The 19,382-nt window shown below is 39.8% G+C and overlaps 1 protein-coding gene and 1 non-coding gene across 2 annotated transcripts in view; one reads left to right on the top strand and one right to left on the bottom strand.

Annotated features, from left to right (window-relative positions):
• The window catches only part of LOC135940060 (uncharacterized), a 102,310-nt gene that overhangs the window by 11,724 nt on the left and 71,204 nt on the right, over positions 1-19,382 (bottom strand). Inside the window, exon 4 of the mRNA XM_065484731.1 lies at positions 3,869-4,002. Within this exon, the coding sequence (XP_065340803.1) occupies positions 3,869-4,002 (134 nt within the window). The remainder of the gene's footprint in view (positions 1-3,868; positions 4,003-19,382) is intronic.
• Positions 3,698-3,769, top strand: TRNAP-AGG (transfer RNA proline (anticodon AGG)). Its single transcript has one exon. It is a non-coding gene; the product is annotated as a tRNA-Pro (tRNA).

Below are 19,382 nucleotides of genomic sequence, written 5' to 3'. Positions count from 1 at the left end.
TTCTATATAAAACTACAAAAAATAGCTCACTCAGATGTAGCTGCCTTTAATTTCAATTGTAAGCAGAGCAAAACAAATTTAAAACCTGCTGCAAAAAGTTGGAAAATAAATACACTTTTTAAATAGAGAGCTTTATTAGAAAAGTAAATTTAAAATTCAAATTTCAGCTCTGAAATTCCATCATTAAGCGCAAATGAATTTAACTGATGAATTGCATAAAATTTTCTCGGAAAAAAATCATTGGAGCACCAGTGGGCTGAATTCTTATTCTCTCTGTGCTGTGAGGAGTAATGGTCGGAACGCAGCGCAGAGTAAAATCCGAGTGCAGCACTTTGCCGAGACAAATGCAGCTCGTCAGCGGGCGATGTGGCCGATTTTTCTCGCGGCGACGCTTATTGCAAAATCGATCGGTGGCTGGGAAGGAAAGAGAGTCGATTGAAAAATGCCGACTTGGGTTTTTCGGTATTCGCGTCAGGCGTATGCAGCCGGCACGACACACGGCGCGGGCGTGTTGCATAGACGCGCGCGGTCAGAGACTCGGAGAGGATCTGAGGCTTTCTCATTTGTAAACAGCACCCGGGGGCTGTTTATAATTTGCCCTTCGCCGTGCCGGCCGCTGCGTGCACAGGGAAACAACTGTTGAAAGCGACCGGCCCGGCAGGCAGTGGCAGTAGAGCCCCGCCACGCCCGCGTCCACGTCGGAATGGAGCTGCTCTCAAAAGTTAGGCAGCCATCCGCACGTGAAGCTTTTGTTCTCGTGCTCATCACGACTCAAGAACGCTTTGCTTTGTTCTACAGCTGCTGGAATCAAATTTGCACTTTCCTTTGTTCGCGTTTCAAAAATTCCTTCAAACAAGAGAAATTTCTAGCGTTGATAAGGGTCTAGTAACGCTATTGTCTATCTTATGCGGAATATATTATATTTTTCTGCAGAAGCAAAAAATTGGATTTTACACCTATAGGTTTTACCGTTTTAATAGGGGTTTCCAGTCACCTTTACTCAATTTCTTAAGAGAGAAACCTTTTTCCTAGCATTAATCCTAGATTTACTATTTATAAATAAAAAATTAACGGGGTTTACAGGACCTATGTATGTTTGAAAACCCTTGAGACCGTATTATCTCACCTCCCTGAGGTGAAATTCCAAAAGAATAGTTTGTTTTGGATTCCTCTCGCCGAGCCCGATCAAAGTGACACCAAATTGAATTTCCTAGGTCAAGGTCCAAGGTGCTAACAATTAATTTAGATATTAATTTAATTTTTGGAAATGTGCTCAGCATTTTGGAATTTACAAAATATGCTTGAAATTGTTCCATTACATTTTTTGTGTTTTGCAAACATTGGTAACTCCAAATCCCGAGTTCTAACAGTCAGAAATGCCAAAGCTGAGCTCCGTCTCGTCCTGACCAACTGGAGCGTTTTTGTTTCTCTAGCACCATTAAAAATTTCTCACCTCATACTTTTGCCAATACAAATAAATAAATAAAAATCAAAAGGATGCGCAGATTTGAAATTTGAGCTAAACCAGAGCCCGAAACGGACAAAAAATCGTACTGGTGTATTTAATAATGAAGAATTTCACTTTAAACTGACTTGTATTACGTACAATTTTATTATACCATGACCATGGCATTTCTAGAGGTTTCAGACGCGAGATTTAATGCGGCGGCTGGCGGGACCGGCTGAGCCGAATTTTTGACTGGCGGCTGGCGCGGCTGACAATATTTTAAGCATGGAGTTATTTGATAGTGCTTAATGGAACACATTTTTTCTCCAGCGCTTTTTAATATTTGACCCTTTTTCACCGGTGGCTGGCGCAGCTGGCACAGCTTAGTAACCCAGATTCACGGTGGCTGGCGGCTACGCACGTGAACCAAAATTTGCACGCTGGCGCGGCGCAGCTGGCTGAGACCTCTAAATACTTCAGTATATTTTAACGAAAGCTACAAATCTGATTTTTTTCCTTTGTGTAATAATCATAGAGACCTAAAGAAATAATTTGAACCGACTCCCAGGACGAAATTTAAAAAAAAAGAAAAAAAATATAGTAAGAAAAATAAATTAGACAAATCAATCGATTTTATTTACTCTGGTAAATTGGAGATAATATAGACGAAACGAAAAACATATATTTTGGGTGGCGCAGGGGTCGAGGAAAGAGAGCATCAGCAAGAGGTTTTTCGGCCGGCCAATTAGGGCGCAAGTCAAACACAAGAGTTGCCAATCAAAGACGTCGGTGGCGCGGCCGGAATGCTGAAAACACGAGCGTGTCTTATTGAATCTCTCCACTCGTAGTGCGCTGAGATCTGCTCTGTGCGCTATATAGCTGTGTGTTGCTTTGGATAAACAAATAAACACGCCGACGTGTATTTGCCTTGCCCAGGCTGCTGTTTGACTTGGTTCCGAATTGCCTCTCTTCGAGTCAATACAATCGCCATTTTTGCCTCCTTTGAATCGCAATCAGACGACACACTTCAAAGTCGATCGGAATCAGAACAACGAGCAGATTTAAATTTTGTCATAGTTGAGCGAGGCAAAAAAATGCGCCCCTGATTGATTGAAATGTTGTGCGCGCACCCGTTTGAGTTGTGCGCGCCGCAAATTCTGTTTGATGAGCGTCACCCTCATTATTATTCATACACAAACAATAAAAACGCACTTGCGTCATCAACAGCTAGTTACATTATTTACATCACACATTTGATTGATTTCTCTGTGCAGGGCAGGAAACACCTGCCACCCACTGTGATTCATAATTTCCATTTTCTGTTTATAAATTCAGAATATTCCCAGAAGGGGAAAATTAATTCCTGCATGAACAGCAGAAAAAGGGTGAAAATTAAAATCCTGATAGAGTTACAGTCAATAGAATTGAAATAACTACAAAAAGTGCAAAAAGAGATCAAATCATTCCGTTTAAACAAATCTATTCTATCATTTTCATACGATTTTTTAATTGAGGTTAAAATATCGAATTTTAAGAAGACATAATAGTCTTAAGATTTTTTAGTTAAAAAAAGGAAAATGATTTCAAAAGTATTATATTTTTAAATTTACTGGTCCAAATAGCTGCTGTCGAGAAAACTCTTTGTCTTCTTTTACATTCAACGATTTAGGTTTTTGGCAAAACCATCAAATTCGATCTCGTGTAGCTCTTTCTGAAGTGACCTGATGTTGATTGAACGACTTTCGCAATCTTTTTAGATTTACATAAATATAGTCCATAATTGATTTAAAAATATTGTTTATGTTCATTATTCACTTTAGCTGAAATTTAAAATTATAAAATGTAATAATGATGAAGTAAATCAATTATTTTTGAAGGTGATTTTTTTCTTAGTGAAAAAAATTGCCCTATGCCTGGAAGCTCAGAAGTTTTTAAGACATTTCATCTCAAATCTCATGTATCTAGCGAAGATTTTATAATTTTATTGGGCCCACCTGTATATCAATACTGCCTTTAATTGCGTGCTAAACGAGTGAGCTAGCAGATGTTATGACTTTAGCGATAAGGCGGAGAGTTTATTTATCAATCACGGCATTTATTAATCGAGCAGCATGCAAGCAAGCGAGAGATATGAATTGCTCTCATTTCACTGGTGCGCGGTCGCGGATGCGAAGTGAAAGGCGCGTGACGTCATCAATTAGGACGAATGAGCGGATGGTAGCGGTAACTGAAATCGCGTCTCACATCGGCGGCTCGGTGGTCTAGGGGTATGATTCTCGCTTAGGGTGCGAGAGGTCCCGGGTTCAAATCCCGGCCGAGCCCATACTTTTTCTCTTTTTGCGGCGGACAGAACGTAGCTGCTTGCTACACAGTACACACGACTATTTTTTCTGAAGGAAATAGAAAAAAGAAAAGACTCACGGGAAGACCGTTGATCGACCAGGTAATATTGACAGAGGGGTGATTTCTGTAGGAGGTGCAGTTGGCTCTGAGGGTTTCGCCGACGGGGTAGGTCTGCCTTTCCGACGAGATTATCGGATCGCCGTCCGGAAAATCTGAAACAAACACAATAACAGCGGTAATCAAATAACACGGTCCGAATACAGATCGTACGCTAGCTTTTTATTCCTCTTTCTCTTCTGCCCTGGTGGGTGCGCCAGGGGAGAGCAGAGGGAGGGAAAAAATTGAACGCCCCGTGCACGTGCAGAGCGCAGAAGAGGGAAAAGAAAGATTCGCCGCCGGACGGTCGGCTCTGCCGGGGCAAGAGAGCAACAAAGCCGCTTAATTAGAATGCAGATGGCGACATTTTCATTTGTATCCGAGGCTAATGGCCGCTCGGAAAGCCAGGCACGTCCGGCCTGGACCCTTGCCTGGCTGCTGTCGTGCGCCATTAGACGTCAAAAGTGGCGGCCAATTTCTCTGTTGTTTCATTTCTCGCGCCCCGCCTCGCCCCGACTTTCCAGCCCTAATTGCGCATTCCGACTTACACGACGCGTCTCGTTCCATTGAAACTGATCACAAGAGAAAAACGCACCATCCCCATAAAGCCCTTCTAATGGCTGACTTGGCCTGAGCCCCAACAGGGTGAATTTCCCCGACGCAGGGCCATTGGGAGTCAATGGGGTTTGTTTTGTTAATTCGGAGCTAAATATTCGTCTATTGATGTGCAAAAGGCTAGTGCTACATTTAATTTTATTTTTTAAGGGAGGACTAAAATATTCAGTTTTTTATTCTGACATCTCAAAATTGTAATTTTAATAATGCGAGTTTAAATTATTCAAATTTCACTCTTATGGGAATTTGAGTAATAAAAACAATAAACAGTTTAGATTTTATTTGATTGCTAATTCACTGCAGCCTAAATAGTTAAAATTTGTTGCTATTAAATTTTGACGGGAATGTGTAATGTTATGATAATTTTAGTGCAACACTATCCCGGCCCTAACTTACCCCCTGCAATTTATAAAGCCCCTAAAATGCGAATTTTCGATGTTACGTCTATACTTCGGAAACATGAGAAATTAATAAATTTGAGTCAAAATTGACTCTCAGTACAAATTCAATTAGGGGCGTTATTCTTATTTCCGTCATATACCACCTCCAAGCAATCCCTTTGCAACCCCCAAAATCCAAGCAAATGTCAAACCAGGTGGAAATTCAAAGTAGCTTCAAATTTTTTTGGTGTTGGGTTTTAAATACAATTAATTACATCCTTCATTACGATAACCCCCACTCACCCGGGGCACGGGGCTCCATATTCAAATATATTTTATTCTATAATGGTACTTGTTTACAATTGGTGCCATTTAGACTCCTGTTTTCATCCCTAAAAGAAACAACGCCAGAAATATTTTAAATTTATTCGATTGTTTTTAGATTCAAAAGTAATGTTTAATGTTACTGCGGATCAGCAGAGCAACAACTACTTTTAGACATTGGCCAGAACGTCATCTAAACATTTTTTAAAGATTTTTTCCAATCAATTTGCTTTTTTTCTGTCGAAAAATACCGCACAAAACACTCATTCTCAAGGGCTAGAATAAAATTACATTCAAAAAACGAAATCCCAACCACAAATTCTTAAATTTTCTTAGACAAATTCACACAAATCTTGCTTTTAATCGTGTGAGGAGTAGCTAAGCAAGGAATGTAATGTAATTCGATTGGGGCGTGTCATCGCGAATAAAAGAGCAAGGGTTGAGCGAGCACATCCGCAGACAGCGTCTGATAAAATAAACATGAGGGAGTGTATCAAGTATCTGTCAAGCAGGCCTGATCCATTGTTTGCTCGCCGCTGGAGCTACCATGTCGGGTCCGAGGGCGACGAAACGATCGTTTTGATTTGATTAAGCGGACCGAGAGACTCGTCGCTTCCGCTGCAATGACCCTGATTTGCAAACAAACCCGCGAATAAATTTCCTTGATGGCGGCGGGCGGAGAGAACATGGCACAACAGCGAGTGTATCGCCAAACTGAAAGCTTTTGCGCATCTGCATCAAAACAAGAGGCGGCTGGAAAGGGGCTGCTGACCCCCTTTTCCATTTGGGGTTCTTACCACTTTGCTACGATTGATACAAAACCTACTTTTGCCGGGGAGGACAACAAAAAATCAGGGCATAGCTCCAAAAACCAAGCTTAAATTTTATTAAATTTTTTGGATATCAAAAAGATATGGCTTTTTATCTCTAGAAGATAATACATAAAATTTTAAAAATTCCGTCGGAATTAATTGCAGCCTCATCGGTCAGGCTGTTTATTTTTCCGTATTTCTGCAGAGCAGGAAGTTTATGGAATTTTCGTGTGTGCTTCATCTGCCTTCATTGGCATTTATGTACAACAGCGTAAGACTGCTGCCAGAAAAAATTAGTTTTTGATGAAAAATCGTAAATGCATTTTGAACGTTTTATAGGTGTTTATATGAGACTTCGAAAGTGATTCAGAAGTATTTGGCACTAAAATAGGTTTTAAATGGATTGAAGTGTCTTAAAATTGCGTATATACTTAATTCCTCACGTGGTGTCTGTCAAACGTTTAGAATTCCCAACCTTTATGATGACGTGTTTGATAAATAAGATATGTAAATGATTTCATATAGAATCTCAAGAAACTTGTACTAAAAATGTTAATTTAGCTCCTGATAAAAAAATTAATTTTGAATTAATTGTGTTGTAAAATTATAGACGATAGGTTTTGATAAAGAGATGCATTTACTTAGACCATGAAACGAAAAGGTTAAACGTGAATTGCGCTTGTGCACACTCACTTTGGATTTTGCAACATGCAAATGTGTGCACCAATAACATGCCACCTAAACAATATTATTTTCTTTTTCGAAACGGAAAAAATGGAAACCACACTACTTGATATTGCAAAATGGACAAACATTCAAACTTATTTATTTTTAATTTTTTTCTTGCATTTAACAAATTTATATTTACTTTTAAATTTATTTGTGATTATTTATTGATAAAAAGAACTTGCAAAAATTGTCTTAGAAGTGTGCTGGTGTAGAAATGACCTGAGGACGCGATAAATTTGAACACAAAGGTCACTCTTTGGAGCAGCACGTCTGTTCTCGAGCGTTGATTGCTCATTTGGCTTGTCGGGGCAGTTTGGGTCGCACCCTGGGGAGGAAGCGAAAACGCCGGCATGACGCAGTAGCCCTTGGGGACGCGGCCGTTTACAATTTCGCCGCCCGACACCAAGCAGGCGTAATTGAGTGACCAAAAGGAGCTAGAGAAACGTTGCAAAATTAATTCCATACGCAGCTACCGAGAATTTCGCGATTTCAGCAGTTTTCGCGGCCTGGAAAAGCGGCTGATGAGCTGTGTGGCGGACGTTTTGACGTACAAACAACAACAACACATCATCGTGAATAGAGAGCAGATCTCTCTGGTTAATTAGCTCTTCCTGACGCTGATGCTGCGCTTGAAAAACGTCCGATTTGATTCGTTCAAAACTCATCGTGTCCAATTAGCTGCGCGTGTTTGTTACTCGCCCGAGCGCAGATGTGTCATTTGTTTGTTGCCGTGCAGCTCCCGGCGGCGGAGGCACAGTAAAAAATTGCATCGGTTCGCAGAGAGCCTTTCGAGAGTTCCTTCCGCTGCTTGCTATACGACAATCGTGTATAATTTTACAATGAAAGCCGATGTGCATTTCTTCTTCGGCATTCAGTATTATTTGCTATTGTCTTTCCATTTTGGTCTTGATAAATTAATTTCCTGTGAGTATCAAAAGTTTTTTAAAATGTTAAAAAAGTCGCGAACTTATTGAGAAAGGTTTCGTTAAATTTTAACCTTGTTTGTCGATAAGGGGGTGTAAAAATATAGTTCAATAGATAGTAAAGGATTATTATTAGATTATCAATTTATAATTTTACTCTGTCAATATATTGGAAAAATATTTTATTCCTAAGTTGTGTTATCTTCACCCGACTTCTACAGTCTCACTTTGCATTTTTTATACGAAATTGAATACATTTTTTATGGGCAACAAATATAATTAGAAATTGTTGCAAATTAGAAAAATAAACATTGCGTTTGTAAGAAATTAAAATAAACAATAATGTTGTTTGTCTATAATTCCTATTTAGATTTCAAGAAAATTTGATCTTTATTTAATAAATATTTTCAAACGTACACCTCTAGTTTTTCAAAATCTCCATAAACGACTTGAAGAACGATAATTATTTGTAGTTTTTTATGTTATGCATTGAATAAATTTGATTAATTTATAATTTCATTTTCATATATATAACCAGCCCGTTGGCTCGCATTGTTAAGGCATTCTCAGGAGTGTCAAAGCAATGTGAGGTATTTGAGCAGTTCGGAGATCTAATACTGGCTACCCAATGTCAGAGATTGCAAAAAGTGGTTAGTTTAGTGACTCGAAATGCTCAAATTGCTCAACGGGCTGGGAGGCGCACCGGCGCCGACTCGCTAACTTGCTGGTTTGCACCTTTCCAGCATGCGTGATTTGGCTTAACGGGACGAATGTTTAGAGTTTCAATGCAGTCCTCGGTGCGGAGGCAAGTGGCCCTTCAGTGGGCTGGGTCTCTGTGCGGCCTGGTGCGCCCATGTTATCCGTTCGCGGTGTTATTGGTACCCGGGTTTCAGCATTCGTGCTAGTGCAGTGCGCGCCCTTCCCGGTCCTCGGACAGGGATAAAAAGAGCAAAAAAATATATCAAGACCACAAATTAAGACATGAAATCAAAAACAATAGGCTAGAACAAATCCAATACAAACATTAAAGATTTGAATCTCCAACTCAATGAGAGGCACTTTCGCATTTTTACATCTACTCTTCTTTTGGCAATTTTTGCGCAGCGCAATACGGGGTTCATCGGGGCGAGAGTTTCTCGCGGGCAATAAATCTGCGGGCGGCGCGGCCAATAAAAGTTAGTTTGGCGTGCGCGCGCGTGAGTCTTCCTTGGTTCGTCATTAGCATGGCCCGGCAGTTAGAGCTGGGCTGGCCGTGAAGTCTGCATGATAAAGTGGAGAACAGGCGCGCAGCAAAAAGGAGACGTGGGCGGCGGACCGGCCCATATTTTACAACTCGCGCTCTTCTCTCTCTCTACTCCCTCTGTATAATTCTCTCCACTCGCTGCTCTCGCTGCGCTCGCGATAATAAAGAAGCGCGTGTCTCGCAACTAGCTAGACACACACACATACACGCCAGATAAATTGTCACTCGTGTGGCCCGCAGTCTTTCCAGCAAAAAGAATCGGACGCAGATGGGAAATATGGCATCGCTTTAACAAAGCAATATAATCTCTGGAATATTAAGTCCTAAAGTTTATCTGTGAATTGACGAGTTTCAAGGGCTGTTTATTTGTTTTATGTGCTTCCAATCATTATGAGACCATCAAATTTTTAAAAATAAGCAGTTTTAAACCATTTAAACATCTTGAAACCAGTCTAGAGCCGTGGGAAAGTCTGATATCGTCTAAATTGGCTATAAAACCCCACATTTTTTATTTATTAGAGCTAATTTTTCCAAGTTTCATGAATTTAGGTCTTGCTTTTGTGCAAAATAATATGTTTATTCCAGTTGTAGAGTTTAAAATGTTGATTTTTATGCACAAACAGTCGGTTACATTGCAAATTTGCATAAACATATCAAATTTAATTATCTAAAAAAAATATTTTACAAAAACAAAAATATGGGCCCTAAAAATTGTCTTATATATTATATATTTTAAAACTTTTTCCAGAGGTTAAAAAGTGAATTAATGAAAGTGACCTATAATAATAAACAAAAGCCATTTTAGAACATTTAGTACTGTCTGCACAAAATCAATTTTCCTCCAACAAACTGGAAACCAGCATCGTCGGAATTGATAAGGCAACAGTTTGCCTCGCGCGTTTATCGGTGGTGGCAGATAATGCACGCGCAGTGATTCGGAACGGAAGTTGATCCTTTCAGCACTTCACTTGTAATCTAAATGCATCGCAGTAAAAAGTTGATGCAATAAGTTAAAGCGGCGATAAAACGAACGGCGGCGAATGGCCTACCTTGCAGATAAATTCAGCGGCCTGAGTGGCAGTAAAAGCCGTAAAAATACTCGACATGCATTGCACTCTTTAATCTAAACTCTTCATAAAGTCGGCGGCGTCGCGGCAAGCTAAAAATAATGTATAAAAAAATGGAAGTGTAATATTGTCGAGAGAAGAGCGTTTCTGTCATAAATAAGGGTAGCCATTTTAGACCCAAAAAGTCTGAGCGTTAAAACATAATTGTAAAGCAGGGAAATAACATGAATATATACTTGAATTTTATGAAAGCATTTTTAAGAATATGCAGCAACAGTATGCCGTTAACAGACAACGCTGCCATTAATTTTCAATTTTTCCAAATATCGGGTATTGAAATTTCAGATTAAATTCTGCAACTGCAACAAAGATTTCATTTGACGAGCCTAGAACCCTAAATACGCTCAGCTAATCGTAGAAGATTAACTGCTAGTAAAGATGTTTTGTCTTGAAAAATTGTTTATCCACGATTGACTGGACCGAATCTTTCTACGCCAAAAAATGCACAGTTGCAGGGTTGAATGTGAAATTCAGTTTAAAACACAAAAATTTTAAATGAACGGTGGCACCATCAGCACTTACCAGTTTTGAACATCAAGGAGTTTCCCATGACTTGGTCAATTTTTTATTATATGTGTATTTCTCCTAGGTCAGACAAAAAATCAAGAGCAACAAAATTTTGTCTTTGTTTATCAAAGAAATATTTTTGATAGCTTCACAATGACGAATGAAATAATATGTATTTTTTCCCTCTTCCGTTTCCCAATCTTGGCCAATTGCGGCGACCCCAGGACGTGCCGGACAAACGGAAGCCTGCTTTTCTTTCCCTTCTGCCGTTGTTTCGCCAACTTTTTTAATTTACTTGGTGCGGCGAAGATGACGCGCTGATGTCGTTTAGTGTCACCTTTGCGGCAGAACGTGCCGCACATTCATATATACACGAGCTGGGGAGAAACTTTTTCAGTCAATTAAGAGCCGTCGGCCATTTTTACTCGAGAGAAGAAGAGGACGTTCCCCTTGCTTTCTATAAACTGATAAGCGTCTCTATCCATTTCCTACTAGTCTGCGTATTTATTTTGCACTTTGTGCGAATGCATTATTTGCCGAGCGAGATGAGAGACGACGTTCGCAGCTGTTGACGCGACTCTGACGCCCTTTGACATCGGATAATTACACTATATACTTCTTGGTATAGTTTGATTGCAATCTGCTCCTCGCAATATATGCATGCACTTTGCTCAGCAGGAGACAATCGCATCGCAACTGGAGCGCGCTAATATCAGAAGATCAACTTCAAGGACCGTCAGCATCAGCACCCTCTGGCGATTATTATTTGTCTCTTGCCGGCATTCTCTTCTATACTGTGTCTGATTGCGAGTCGAAAGACGGAAGCTAGCTGACTAGCGCTAAATTATTTCCCTTGAAAAAACTGTTTTTTGAATAAAACAGATGATAGGTTAAAAACTAAAGTTTCCTAACAAGTCAAATTCAAACTCCCAGTTTGAGTAGTAAGCGAGTTATGCGCTGTCTTAAGTCTAAAAGCGACCAATTTGCGCGCGGCGAGGGGCCGTGGACGTTCTGATTGGCCGGCGGAGGTATAAATTGTTTTTGTTAGCCAATCAGAAAGTACACGGCCCTCCGCCGCGCAAAAGTAGATCGCCGTTCATTTAAATTTATCGAAATCAATCCAGGTTTTTTTACTTCCATTAGCAAAATTGATTAAAATTTTAGTTTCAATAATAATCTCAACAATTTGCAATAATCAAACTAGGATCGAGTATCAGTTGCATTTCAGCATTTTCTGAATTTTTATCAAATTCGAATGTTATTTGCTTGATTTTGATTACTTTTTTCGCGATTTATTCATTGGTGTTTAAATTATGAGCTATATAAATTTCCTCCCCGTGATGATAAAAAAATCATGATTTTTATAAGTAGACACAGTAATTGATTTACATGAACACATTGGAGCTGATTTCCACAGAAATTTAAAAGGCAGACTGGGAAAATTTTAGCTCTTTCCCAATTTTCAGAGAATAAGGCAATTTTTTACCAGTATCCACTTTAATAAAGCTGCCGGAAGATCAATGTGCAAACAAACATCTTGTTTCCCAAAATAGAATACTCCCGGTATACAGAAAAAAATCTCAGGGTGTGTTAGCTGAGCGGCTGGCGGTGCCTTTTGCATTATTCCGGCGGGAAGAAACCAAGAAACGAAATTAACATCTCCGCGCTGCTTGTGTTTTGCCACGGGGGCGGCTGTATCGGCACTTGTCGGGCCGTCGCAAGCGGATTGCGAGAGCAAAAAGCCACTCTGGCAACGCAGAATTTATTTGCAGCAAAACTTTGTACATATATAAATAATAAATTTTTTGTGCTGCAGCTATAATTTCCGTTGCTATTGCGCTAACTTTTATGACGCCGGGCGGGAAAAAAATATGTCCCTTCTCTTCTCTTCTTTCTCTCTCTCTCTCTCTCTCTCTCTCTCTCTCTCTCTCTCTCTCTCCGCGTGCGCCGCGAAACAGCACTCGCTAACATAAATAAATCAGGGTGCACGGCACTCACCGCCTTTGCCAAAAGCGCAATCAGTCTCCGAATTGCACTAACAAACAACAATTTCGGACATGTTTTTATGCTTTCTCCATCCTTTCGGTGCGAGTAGCAAACTTTTAACGTGTCAGCTTCTTTTTTCATTTCTTGCTGCGAACAAACCGAACGTTCGGTTTTATAGCGCACGAGTAAAAGATGCTGCTATAAATTCGGCAGTTTACTTTCCTTTATCTGCCGAGGGCATAATGGTTAAAACTATATATCGCCACAAGACTGGACAAATAAATAGGATAAATATGCATATTGGCTAGGAATATTTGAAAATTAATGGGGAGCTGTACTGAAAATTTCCAGAATCTCATTTTTATACATAGTGAGTAAAATGTTTGTTTATTTTTTTATTAATTAAATTGGTAAAGAGCTATAGATTTCACTGTGTGATGTTTAAATATCCGGGAAAATGTAATCAAAAGTTTGCATGCTAATCAAGTGGCGATCACTGTATCCTAATTGACAATCATGATTTATTTCACCATCCAACACAATTTTTCTCATTATTCGCCCACCATAGAATAAACCGCGACGAGAAGAATTCAAACTAAGCCAATAAATCGTAAATTTGTTTCGAGAAATGTCTAAAATCCGAAATTAATCTGTTAATTTTTGTCTTTATTTAACCATTCCATATTTTAAAGATGAATTTCATTTTACTAGATCGCACAAAGTACAAAGTCAATGATCCAGTTTCTTGAACCGACAATGCAAAATAGGTTGTTAATAGCAGTTGCCCTGTAAAACGTGTTTTCTATTTTTTTTTTTTTTTATTTAAATTTTACCTTAGAAACTTTAGAACAAAACTAACAAATAAAGGAATCGCTGATGTATGTGAAATTTTGTCGATATTCAAAGAGTTTCAACAAAGAGAGACACTGATGTCACTGATGATTTTCAACATATCAACTACTCCAGCAGCACCAAATTTGTTTTTAATTAATTACTCCACTGTTTTCATTAGAACTTTGAAACTATTTCAAAGAGAGTGTCGATACCGAATAATTAATTTGCCTTAATTTTAGGCTTTGATCATCGTTCAGTCCAATTCACCTCGTTTTACCCGAAAAGTTTGCGTTGGTAGGAAGAAAATCTTATATTTTTTTATTCCCTCTCCCTTTTCTACAAAATCGATTTAACTATTAACCACTTGCCAGAGTCACAATTAATAAATCCTTCCATTGCTCCTCTTTATGTATCCTCTTTGAAACTGAACACTGAATGTGAGGCAATCACTCCGCACGTGGTGGAAGCAAATTTACGGTTTTTGGTTTTCAAAACTTGCGTCGTTTTCGCACCCTTGACTGAGCACAAGTTTTGATGGATACGGTTTCTCTCAGCGTGTGCAGCAGTTTCTGACTCTTTCCCAGAGCAAAGCGGTCGTAATTCGTGCAGAGATAAAAAGGATCGATTCGAGATTTCACGCGGGTGGCAAAGCCGAACCGCAACCCCAGCCAACGTCGCCGCTGCCGCGTTTTGACATTAAAATATTGGAAACTTTGCGCGTCAAGTGCGAGTGACGTGTGCACAAGTTTGGATCAGATAGGCCGCGATGCAAACACCGCCTTTCCTATTGACTACTTTTAAACCGAGTTTGATTTTTCGTTCTGCGATATGCGGCCGGGGAAGGCGCAGTGATTCATGGGGCTGCATGCAAAACGCGCCCCTAAGTGAAAATCTGTGTACGCGTGTGCGGCGGCGCGCGAGAACAAAACTTCTACCCTCTCTCTCTCACACACACACCCGCTCTTTTCCTTTTGCAGAAAACGCACTTGAATATTTAACGTCCGCTTTTATTTTGCAGACGCACGCGCGTGAGAAATTCTATATTCGTTCCGCTCCGGCGAAGCTTTCAGGCCCATTTGAACTGAAAGCCACCTTGCAGCGTGGAAAAGTCGGAAAATCAGACAGGAAAATGATTTTTCTTTGAAAAGAGGGAAAATTCTGCTAGAAATGATAGAGATTGGCCAATCTCATTCCACAGGCTAAAATAAATAAATCCGATATATACCAGGGATTTGAATTTTTACAGTGGTTCAAGATGAGGTGAACCAAACGTCACTGTTGTTCTATTTTTACACTCAATGATATTCTCTAAATATTCCTATACCGTGTGCTCTGTAAATTTTACTTAACGAACTGTCTCTGATTGTTCAGGCAAGGAGCAGATAAAAATGGACGAAAATTACTAAAAAAAATAGTGTAACCTTGTAGATTAAGTATTAAATTTTGATCAGATCTCAAAATTTTGATTTAACCCCTTTTTTCAAGGGGGTTAAAATAACACAATTTTTCTTAATCGGATCTTTCAGTTTGTACTGTTAGGCGAGCACCGTCTGCCTAAATAAATTGTGATTAATTTTGTTCAACAAGAAATTAAATTCACAAGCCCAATACCAACCGATTAACAAGATTTTAATTTTAATTACCTTAACTACTTGTTTCAGGAAGTTTTTGAGAAATTCGGGCAAATCTGGCTTTTGATTATTACTTGGATATATTTTCATTGGTTCGTATTGAAAGTGTTGCAATTTTTATTATTCAATGGACCACTTGTTGAAGTCTTTGAAGCACAATAATTGTTATTCTGTGAATAATACCTTCATGGGCTATTTCCAGAAGTTAGTGTCTTTTTGCTTGTATCATCGCCCGCAGAAAAAATCTCGAAAGGGATTTTATGAATTAAAGTCTTTCTGAAGAGCACCTTCTCCCTATGCAAACGACATCGATTCAGCACTGCGAATTCGGGCCTATATTCCACTCCCCCTCTCGTTTTTATCGATAACTCTTAGAGTGGCACGAGCAAATATACATAAAGAAGGAGTGAAAAAGTTTCGTCAATAAATTTTTATTTCATGTCGCCTTCGGGTGGCGCGATTTCAGTGCTGGAGAAATCCGAGATTTGTAGGTTAATGGCATGTCGACCTGCAATCGGAGGAAATTCGGTCTTGATCGGCCTACTTAACCCCATTTTTGCGGCGCGCAGCCACTTTGCGTGCGATGATTACTCGAGCGGCTCCATCTCTCTTCAAAATCTCATTACCGCGCTCGCTCGCTCTGCTTTCGATCTTGCTCCCGCTGACTGACTGCCTGAGTGAGTGAGCGAGCGAGAGGGCTGCCAAAACGAGCCCAATAAAAAGCCGCGAGAGGCCATCTTATTAAAATTTAGACCAGAGCCAGGGGTGCAACAATAAAATTTTATTCGCTAAGTTTGCCAACTCAATTCCGACACACGACTGCCGCTGTCAATATCGCGCCCCGACGGCAGGTCGCCTAATTATCTGCGCGGTAGGAGAGCGAAATTAAGCCAGCCGAGGAAGAAAACGCACTTTCTCGCTTCCAGCCGGCGCAAAAAATGCGAAGAGAGGAAAGGCGTTGTTTAATCTACCAGCCTTTTCTGCCGCCGGCAACAAAAACACCCGGTGTTTTGTTGCAAAAAATCTGCAGCTGTGCTGCGCCCACGGTTTCCAAGAATTTTCCCTTGTTCCTCCGGTTTTTTAATAAATCCCCCTGAGAACTTGAAAATGTTACATGAGCTGCAAGGAAAAACTCTAAGAGACGCGATATTTTTGTTTACCTGTGGTGTGCATTTCTTTTTAAAAAAATTTCTTGCGATATTGTCAAATTCTCTTATAGCTACATAAAACTTGAATTGCTTAAAATAAATATGTTAACAAAGTTGAAATTTTCATACAAACTTTCAAAACAACCCCTATAGTTAACCCGTAAAATATTATACAATATTTGTGTGCGATCTTCACATTTTGTTCAGTATGTATTTTAAGTAATTGGTTTGAAATGTAATGATGTAAGGAAAAGATTAGTAACCTGCCTAGAAAAGGACGTAATTGGTTTAAATAAAATTTAATACTTCGCATAAGACCGTATTTAAAACCATGCTAACCCGTGCGCCTCGCAGAGAAAAGGAAACTGTGCCGCCGAACATTCATTCAGCGCGGGTGGCATACATCGTTCCACTATTACACGACTAGTTGGAAGCCTAGAACAAAACTTAGCATTTAATGATCTGGTAATTCGGGCTATTATTATAATAGCTCTTAAATTAATTTTTATTTTCGATGGAGTTTTGCGGAACAATTTTTGAACTTTGATTTCTCAATAATCATCTCCCTGAGGTGCAATTTTAAAATTGTGGATTCCTCTCACCGGATTCGACTGTACTATCACCATTATTTGTCAAGGTCTATTGTTTTGGTTTAAAATTAAAATTTGAAACAAGTCCTCAGGGGTTAGAACATGTATAGATGATGTGCTTAATACTTTAAAGTTTTCCGATAACGTGTGTGAACTTCAGAGAAAACTTCAGAGTGGTATGCGTAGTAGCGTAATTAACTTAATTTATATAAACCAGCCTGTTGGCTCGCATTGTTAAGGCATACTCAAGAGTGTCAAAGCAATGGGAGAAATTTGTTGCAGTTCGGGGATCTAATACTGGCTTCCCGATGTCAGATATATGACTAAATATATAGTTAGTTAAGTGACTTGAAATGCACAAATAGCTCAGCGGGCTGGTAGGCAAAAAGATGGCATCATTGCCACATAGGGCCCAAGCTAAGCTCCTCTCCCATGTTATCCCGTTACTGAGACCCGGTGACTCCATAGTCCACGGGAAGACCTGAGCACTGAGAAGAGGTTCTAAAAAAATGAATGTCCCCTTTCCTTTTAACAAAGATTAAAACTGCAATTTGGAGCTTTTAGCTAATTGTGTATATCAAGAGGTCCTGCAATTCCCTTCCCTCGCTTTTGGAACTGGGAAAGTTGTCGCATGCTGAAGTAATCAGCCTGGCTCGTCACACATTCGCAACGCTCCTATGCAGTTCCGCTCGACTGGAACTTGGCAGAGACGAAATTCGCAGCTGAGAGAGAGTGTGTGTATTGACATAGGATTTAGCTTGCTCCACTCAAACACGGAGGGACGTGTGCAGGCACAAAAGACGAATATTTCTCTGCGGGATGCATCGCCATAGCGTGTGTGTGTGTGTGTTGTGCCGCAGCCACTTTCCGCGCGTACAGCAAGTAAACGTGTTTGGAATCGAGTCGAGAGAGCGACACGCGGGTAAATAGCCTGTGCTCGGCAAATATCATGAGTGCACGTTCCCAGCTCCACATCACACAGCCAGAGCAAATCACGAGACGCATTGTCAAGCCACACTATGATGCTATTTCCGGACTGATTTTCGAAGAGTTTGAAAAATGATGCTCTATCGATTTTCTCGCAAGCAGCTTCGGAATTTGTTGGTTTTTGGTAGAGTGTAATCCCAAAAAAGAATTTAATAGCAGGCCATCAATTATTACAAATACCTATACGAGTTTTTTCCAGGATCTCTACAGGCTAAATTGAAAAAAAATAAACAAGGATTCACTTAACTCTCGTCCATCCGGTTTATTAAAAAGCAGATTTTTCCGAGAGAGAGAGAGAGAGAGATTTTAAATCATAGGGGGTATAATGATATTATTTTATTTGTGAATTTATGGACACGAAAAATTATCATCCTCTTACTCTTAGAAAATTTATTTCCGCATTTATGAAATAGAATGTATTAGGGATTGGAATGAATGTAATTTTTGTCCCCGTTATTATCTTTTGTAATAAAATCGTTTTTCCTTTTACACGGCTACATTTTATGCATTTTATTTTCAACGAGTAAAACAAACTCATTCCCCACTTTAACTATTTTATGTTCTGCTCTACAAGTGTGGCTTCAATAAGTAAAACCATTATCAATAAAGTAAAAAATATGTCTAATCTCGTCAAGAGTAAAGTAATATCGTATTACCGGTATCGTTATTCCTCACCGTTCACTGCAATTGCAACTAATTTGTCCTTTGATCTGCAGGCAACTTAAACTGCCCGTGAGCCGGCTGGCTTTGGATCGATTTTCCCAGGACGGGTTTTAAATTACATATACTTTGTGTTTCTCCTTTGAGAGAATCGTCGTGTGGAGACTAGAAAAACAGCTCGGTCGGCTTTTGATCACGGAGAGGGAGAGAGATGAAAGATTTATATAAAGAGAGAAGATGTTCCTTTTCATGTTCTCATCAAGTTCGATCAACTCGAGAAAAATTGGATTTGCAGAGAGGGAGAGAGGAAAGTGAGAAATAGAACGGCGAGCTATTTGTGTTACAAAAAAGACAATGGACTTGGGAGGACAACAGGAATAATTAGTGAGTGCTCAGCCGGCGGACGGGCATTCTGCAAAGTTGGAATTGGAAAAGCGAATCAATGCGAGCGCGTTCTATAAAAGGGGCTAATGAAGAGCGAAAGGAAGCTGAGCACGAGAGCAGGCAAATCAAGCGTCGGCCCTCTAATTGTAACTCAAGCCGTAATTGTGATTCATTCCAGATCTTTTGCAGCCCTGACAAAACTTTTCCGCCTCCTACTCTCGTTCGCCTCAATAACAGCTTGGAATTGAGTTCGAAAAATATCGCGCTCCTCTGCTTTTTTCATGCTCTTTGAATTTAAAGCAGCTCGAAATAATATGTTTTGCGTCAAGCATCCAATTATGCCATCGGTCGTTACTGTGTCCTTCCGTGCGGAAAATCAAAAGCTTCCATCGCGAAAACAAACACTGTCTCCCAGGAAAATTGCTCGCGCTTGATCATACTAACTCTCGGCTTTTTCCTGCTGTGAAATAAAAATTTATGTCACACGTATGGAAATATGTATTTGATTAAAATAGCGATCTGAGCGTGTTATTTCCTCAGTCTCGCTGAGCTGAAGTTGCTTTTGCTTTTTACCTCAATAGTAAGAAGGGTTGGGTGGGAATTTATGACTCTAGAA

This window comes from Cloeon dipterum, chromosome 3 (assembly GCF_949628265.1).
Source record: "Cloeon dipterum chromosome 3, ieCloDipt1.1, whole genome shotgun sequence".
Taxonomy (NCBI): domain Eukaryota; kingdom Metazoa; phylum Arthropoda; class Insecta; order Ephemeroptera; family Baetidae; genus Cloeon; species Cloeon dipterum.
Note: the sequence above shows the minus strand (reverse complement) of the source record. Positions and strands in the feature narration are given on the sequence as shown.